This window comes from Lynx canadensis, chromosome B1, assembly GCF_007474595.2.
Source record: "Lynx canadensis isolate LIC74 chromosome B1, mLynCan4.pri.v2, whole genome shotgun sequence".
Lineage (NCBI taxonomy): Eukaryota > Metazoa > Chordata > Mammalia > Carnivora > Felidae > Lynx > Lynx canadensis.
Window position 1 is genome coordinate 74,002,317 of NC_044306.2, and position 7,756 is coordinate 74,010,072.

Below are 7,756 nucleotides of genomic sequence, written 5' to 3' on the forward strand. Positions count from 1 at the left end.
CTGACTGAGCCACCCAAGTGCCCCCAAAGCACTTTCAAATATATCTTTTCATCTGAGTTTCATAAGAACACATTAAATAAATGGTTCTGATATTATTACACCTTCAGCTCAAGTGATTGGAGAACTTGTCTTAAGTCACATGGTTCACAGCTAGGTGACAAACCCAGATTGGACTCCAAAGCTCCTTAGTCAGTCTGCTTTTCAGTTTGGCATAAGGCCTCCTACAACTCACTACAAAACTTATTTTTTAAGATTTGAAAATGAACACAGAATATGAAAAGGTATTTGGGAAAGGATATCTCATGTAGATATTTATATTTCTGAGTACCTGACTGAAATTCTAAGTTATTTGAAGTTATCAAAATTCACAGTGTATCTTTTTCACATAAAGTATTTGTAATAGGTAAATAAAACAATAAGAAATATATCTGTCAAAAATCACTTAATGAAAGTCTAATATAATCCCTGCACTATTTTGTGGACCTTTGTATGCAAATACCCATTTTTCAAAAATTTTCTGTTCTGAAAAGATTTCACTAACATATGCAATTTTTGAAGAATCTGTTTAATATTGCCTGTGCAAAACAACAGTAAAATTCTAAATCAACACAGAACCAAGTTTTGAAAACTGAGAATATTTCATTCTGTATATATTTCCATTTTAAAAACTACCATTATTCTTCAACCCAAACACTTCCTGCTGGAAATGGCCTTTTTCTCAGTGGGCTCCAGAAGAATGAGAATGACAGCATCGTTGTTCTCATCAAACAGACGGAAGTGGGAGAAGTCCAGCTCGTACTTGCACCACTCACTCTTCACAAAGTTTTCAGAAAGCACAAAGATGGTTTTGTGGCTCTTCTCGATGGAGTCGATGATGTTGTCGATAATCCATTTGCCGGGAATGAAGTCCCGCTTGTGAAGACACAACTTGAAGGGAGGGTCGAAGTGCTCCAGCTCCTGGACCATAAGGTTCTCCACCCAGTGGGAATCCCGCTCGCTGTAAGACACAAAGGCGTCATAACAGAGGTCCCGTTGGGGAGCTTTCCTGGGCTTCCTTTTGGCCTGGAGCCAAGCCCACATCATTTTCAGGTACCACAGCCCGTGGAAACGGTGGCACAGAACCCCCGTGAGCAGGATCAACAAGAAAAGGACACAGCACACGACAGACACCAGAGCTGCCCTGTGGCATTCAGAAGCTGGGAGATGGGTGTCCTGAACCCGCTGGCCCCGCACATAGAATGGAGAGTCACACAGGTAATTGTGTGGCCAGTCGGTCAGGATCTGGGCCAGTGCTTGCTGCTCCCGCGTGAAAGACAGGAATTCACAGGAGCAAATGAAATTGTTGCCGCCAGCTTTCAAAGTCGTCAGTCTTTGAAAAGAATCAAGTTGCTCCTTAGAGAAAGTGTTATTTTCCTGCTTACTTTCAAAGAAAAAGGAAGTATCTGGTAGTGTCTTCAACACCTACCTGAAAAGGTCAAGTTGTTTAAGTTGTGGCAAAATAAAAAATTTTATTGCTAACATCTACTATGCTTAGTGTCTGAGAAGCATTGTGGGTTAAATTGTATAATTTAGTGTTGGAAAAATTCGAGTCTTCTACCTTTTCTGGCCACTGGTAAGTGTTAGGTAAAGAGCCAAGTATATACACTCACCAAGATTAAGGTCAGGTTTTCCTAGAGCAAATAATATTTTTTGGAGTCTATAGATTATTTTGTCTTAAATTCAAGGTACGCAGAGAGTGCCATATGAGTTGAATGTTTCAATTATTCTTCAACAATCAAATTTTCACTGAGATCCAAGTATCCTGGGGATTTAAGTTAAGAAGATACAGTATTAAGTAGACTTTGGCAATTTCAACTGTGAATATCTTCAGTTAATATAAAAGCATATCTTTAAAGTTCTGTTGTCTCAAAAAAAATTCTCACAATTTTCCTGAAGTAATACAGTCTTCTAGTTCTATCTCCAAAACTGCTTTTCATTTTTTCGGTATGGGCTTGACTGTAGGGTTCTCTTCTGTTAACTCTCATACAAAAAGCAATGTCTCAGAGCACCTGGGTGGCTCAGTCGGTTAAGCGGCTGACTTTGGCTCAGGTCATGATCTCACGGTCCGTGAGTTCGAGCCCCACGTCGGGCTCTGTGCTGACAGCTCAGAGCCTGGAGCCTGTTTCAGATTCTTTGTCTCCCTCTCTCTGCCCTTCCCCCGTTCATGCTCTGTCTCTCTCTGTCTCAAAAATAAACGTTAAAAAAAATTTTTTTTAATTTAAAAAAAAGCAATGTCTCTTTCTTTGAAACATCTTGGAACCTTGAAAGATCAACCAAAATCTCTCAGAGTAAAGTTGCCTGCTTCAGATGGGTCAAAAGGAACAAACTTCCAGTTATAAGATAAATAAGTTCTAGAGATGTAATATAGAACATGATGACTATAGTTAACAAATACTGCATTGTATATTTGAAAGTTGCCAAGAGAGTAGATCTTGAAAGTTCTCATCATAATAAAAAAAGTTACAACTATGTGAGGTGATAGATGTTAACTAAAGTTATGGGGGTAATCATTTTATATATATATAAAATCATATATATATGTCAATATATATCAAATCATTATGTTGTACATATTTAATACAATGCTATAAGTGAATTATAGTTCAATAAAATTGGAAAAAAATCACACTGAGATATCCCTACATGTTCACCAGAATGGTTAAAGACTAACAGTACCAAGTGTTGGTAAGGATATACAACAAGTGAAACTCTCATACATTGCTGGTGGGAATGCAAAATGCTATACCCACTTTGGGAAAGTTTGACCGTTTCTTATAAAATTAAACATGCATTTAATCTGTGACCCAGCAATCCTTTTCCTTAGGTATTTACCCTCAAGAAATGAAAACGTAAGTCCACACAAAGTCACATACTTTATTCAAAGCTAGAAACAACCCAAATATCTATCAACTGGTGAATAGATTTAAAAAGTTGTTGTATATCTATACTAGAATACTATATGCAAACAATACAATACTACTCAGCAATTAAAAGGAAGAAATGATACATCGCAAGAACATGGATGGATCTCAAAAGCATTATGCAAAGTGAAAGAAGTCAGATACAAACAGATAGATACTGTAGAGCACATTTATATGAAATTCTACCCAAAGCAAAACTATGACAAAAGGTCATACCAGGAGATACCAGGGAGCTGCGTGGTAGGAGACGACTGGGCTGAAAAGGGGCATACAAGAATTTTGGCAGTCTGTATCATGATTGCGGTGGTGGTTGCACACTGTATATCTTTGCCAAAGCTCATAAATTTGCATTTTTAGACTGATTAATGTACATAAATTATCTCAATAACTATCTTTTAAAAATCCTTTTTTCTCCTTGAGCAAAGGCCTCCAAAATGGAGGAACTGGCCTTTTGCTAGTCCTTTGAGAGAAGGAAGAAGAAAACATCCTATTTCTCTAGCAAGTCATAAAATAGATATAATCACTAACAAAAATATCTCCCATTTACCTTAATAAGTTGACATTGATTTCTCTCACAACCAAACTAATTCTAAGGTATTTATTGATGGAAAGAAAACTAAATTCTTAAGTAACTCAGAAATTTCAAATGACTTAGAAACATAATATCATATCTTCTAATGTTGTATTCAAATGGCTTTATCCCTTCTGGAATGCTCATTTTCAGCTTGCCATCTTCCTAATATCACTCCATGCCTACTCAGGGCAATTCATCACCCAACTTTCACAAAGTCCATTCGAGGACTGAATTTATCATACTGTAATGATTAGAAAATTGAAGATATCCTTGGCAGAATGACTTCAGTGTTAATTCTAGAAGGAAGGAAGGAAGGAAGGAAGGAAGGAAGGAAGGAAGGAAGGAAGGAAAACTAAAACCTCTCCAAATAAAATTGATTGTACCATATGTTGGCCCAAATGACTGAAGATCTACATTGATTTCAAGATTCTTGGTATATATATCTGGGGATTAGAAGCATCAATGTTGAGTTACTTCATAAATGTCCTTTTTTTTTAATTCAGAGAATTTGTAAATATTTCAGGAAATATTTGAGAAATGGAAAAAGAAAGAGAAAGACATTTCCCTCAAGTTCTTTGGTGGACCATCCCAGAAGCAAAGGGCCAAACCACCAGGATAATATAAGAGTTAAGTTGTTATAGTATAGGTCCAAACACACAAAACTATCAAGACAAGGCAAATGATTTTTATCTATTGCAAGACTTCCATTAGGCAATAGAAAAGTAGGTTCCAAATTTACACACACGTGCTGGACACAGCTAGATGTAAATTTCATGCAGGCATGGATTTTATTCTCTTTTTGCAGTGAAGTGTCTCCAGCCCCTACAACATAGTAGCACTAATCAACTACTAATTGTTGACTGGTGAATAGACTTGCCTTTTCAGAACATCAGTTAGGTCTGGAGAAATGGAATAGAAATACCTGAAGTGGCCATTGCAGACACATAATGGGACTACAAGGGAGAAAAGTCTGATCAGTGACTTCTAACCTTGCCACATAGCAGCCAGCCTCTTTTAAAGATTGGAATAAAGAAATATAGTGCTTGATTTCCAAACATATACGCAAAACCATGAGTGAACAACTAGTATTATTTTGATATCTGTAATGGTTACATGGTCTCACTGGGCAGGAAGAGTGTGAAAAGAAGGTAGGATTTTTATCAAGTTCCAAGTTCTTTGACTCTTCAGAAAATATATTGAAATCAAATAACTGCTGAGTCCAACCATGTTGTGTGGCCAGCTGGATAGGGGTTGCTGACTTCTGTGTGGATAGAAAAAATGAAGTCATGACATGACTCAAGCCCAGGGATGTGAGCTATGTGACCACTGCCTTCCTAGTTTCAGTCCTGTTGTAAAGTATAACCATGGTTCAAAACTACACTGATGTATCACCTCACACTTGTCAGAATGACTATCACCAAAAAGACCAGAAATAATAAATGATGGTGAAGATGTAGAGAAAAGGGAACCATTATGTATCGTCGGTGGGATAGTAAATTGGTGCAGCCACTGTGGAAAACAGTATGGAGGATCCTCAAAAAAATAAAAATACAAATACCATCATATCGTCCAGCAATTCCACAACTGGGTATCTGTCCAAAGAAAATGAAAACCCTAATTCAAAAAAGTTTATGCATCTCTATGTTCATTGTAGTATCATTTAAAATAGCCAAGATATTTTATGGAAACAACCTAAGTGTCCATCAATGGATGAATAAAGAAGAGTGACATATATATGTATACACACACGCACACACGTATATATACACATATATATATGTGTGTAAATACATACATATGTTTATATATATAGATATATAGATATTATTCCATTATATTATTGGAATATATATATAATGGAATATTATTCAGCCATACAAAAAGAATGAAATCTTGCCATTTGTAGCAACATGGATGGACCTTAAGGATATTATGCTAAGTGAAATAAGACAGAGAAAGACAAAAACTGCATGATTTCACTTATATGTAGAATCCAAAACGCTAAAACAAAACAAAATCCAGGCACATAGGTACAGAGAATAGATTGGTTGCCAGAGGAGAGGGAGGAGTGGGGGCAGGGGTGTAAATGGATTATGAAATACCAACCTCCAGCGATAAAATAAGTAAGTCATGAGGATGTAATGTGCAGCATGGGAAATATAGTCAATAATATTACATTAACTTGGTAAGGTGACTTTGCATGGTAACTGGACTTATTGCGTGACTGTTTTGCAAAGTATACAAATGTAGACTTGCTATGTAGTACACCTGAAACTAATATCGTATTGTCTGTCAATTACACCTCAATAAGAAAATAAAATAAAATGTATACTTCATACTCTGTTAATACTGGTGATTACATTAATCAATTCAGTGTTAAGACAATGTTGCATTTTTAGAATAAATCCAAGTTAGTCTGCGTATATTACTCTTTTTATATTTTACTGGTCATATTTCTTTACTAATATTTTCCTTAGAGTTTTTGCATCTGTATTCAGACTTAAAATTGCCCTAAACATTTCCTTTCCTTTCCTTTGGTAAAATTCACCAATGCCACCTTCTGAGCCTACTATTTATAAATAGCTAGTCAAACCTAAAATCTTAAGGAAAGACAAGGTTTTAACTTTGTAAATTTAGTAGTTTAAATATTCAGTCAGAAAGCTGAAGCAAACTTCTTGATTGTCTATGCAGACAAAAATTTTTGTCTCTTCCCATTTAACTTTTTTAAATCTTATTTCAGAGAGAGAGAGAGAAAATCCTAAGCAGGCTCCATACCAGTGCAGAGCCCGTTGCGGGGCTCGATCCCATGAACCGTGAGATCATGACCTGAGCCAGAATCAAGAGCAAGACGCTCAACCAACTGAGCCACCCAGGCACCCTGAGGACATTCTAAAAAGCCTATGTTAACAAAGTTAAATTTGAGTCACCAAAAAAAATTGCCAAGTCCTTCCTTTCTCCTCATGTTAACTGCTGCTCTTCCTTCAATGGCTGCCTGTCACCGTCACTTTCTGTCACTTGAGTCGTCTGGGCCAAGCCACCGGTCTGCTCGAGTGTGTCCTGCCAGTGTCCTCCCACCCTTCCTCCAGCCATGGCTCCTTTGAGCTGTCGGTCACTGGTAAAGATCCAAAAAATGTGTATACGTTTTTTACCATGTAACAGTTCCTGCCCACTTAGGTCACTAAAATGCTTTGTGCTAAATCCCAGTTCATGTGATGAGATTAAATTGATAGCTCCATGGTGATTCATGGTTTTCTGCAAAGAGCATCATCAGATCCAGAAATGCTTTTCCCTGAGCAAGTTGAAGAAAATTGTTGCTTCCCCAATCTTTTGTAAGAAAACCAGTTTCTCTGAGGCTATGGGCTCACATCATGCCATTTGACTTGTGGCCTCCTGTGTCTGTCACCATCTGTGACCGCCTAGTCCCTTCCCCCCACTTGTTGAAGGTTTTGGCACCGGTTTATAGACTTCTTCCCAGGATCCTCCAGAAGCCCAGGTGGCTTCACTGTTCCCAAAGCCTCTCAGTCCCTTTACCTCCTCCTCCCAGAAGATCTCCTCTGGGCTACACTGGCCACTCCCCAGACTTGGTCATTACCTACAGTCGTCCAAGCTCTAAATGACTAACTCGAGCCTCCTGCGTTTTGCTCAGAGTCCACTGATTTCCTTCCTCTTTCCCCAATCCACTTGTCATCTCCTTCCTTCTCTTTCTTGCTTACTTAGTGAAGACTGAGGCAAACATTCGGAGCAAACTGGAGTTCACTGGTGGAGGAGTCAGCAGACCCTGGACTTCCCATTCTCTCGGTGTTGTATGTAGAGTCCTACTTGGCCCAAACACTTCCGGTTCCCCAGGAAGGAGCTCCTTCCTTCTTTTTATAGGGCAAAAACCCACGGGATGTGGCCACCAGACAGTGGGAACATTCATGCCAGCTGCTGGGGTGGGGGTGTACTGGGGGTGCCCGCAGGAGACCTCGGGGAATTGAGAGAGTGCACAGGCCTTCTTGTTCACAATCTTCCTTCGTAGAAGTTTGCTTAGTGTTGCCAAACACGGGGTTGAAGATGAGGACTTTACCTCCTCCTCAATCTCCATAAGTCTTTCCTGCTCTTCACTATGAACAGTTGGGGTCTTCTCACTATCATAGCACAGAAAATACTACACAAAAAACTTCAGGTCCTCCCACTTCTGCATCTGATTGCTCTACCAAATAGAAATTCTAGAGCCACTGCA

The 7,756-nt window shown here is 38.5% G+C and overlaps 1 protein-coding gene across 1 annotated transcript; it reads right to left on the minus strand.

Annotated features, from left to right (window-relative positions):
• Nucleotides 1–639: 639 nt before the first annotated feature.
• On the minus strand, nucleotides 640–1,923 carry LOC115512151 (toll-like receptor 2). Its single transcript, XM_030312886.2, has one exon. It carries the CDS (start codon nucleotides 1,081–1,083, stop codon nucleotides 682–684), a length of 402 nt encoding a protein of 133 aa, XP_030168746.1. The 5' UTR covers nucleotides 1,084–1,923; the 3' UTR covers nucleotides 640–681.
• Between the last annotated feature and the right edge of the window lie 5,833 nt (nucleotides 1,924–7,756).

What these genes read in the sequence shown, in the direction of transcription:
- LOC115512151 (XM_030312886.2), bottom strand. Translation starts at nt 1,083, where the DNA reads ATGATGTGGGCTTGGCTCCAGGCCAAAAGGAAGCCCAGGAAAGCTCCC.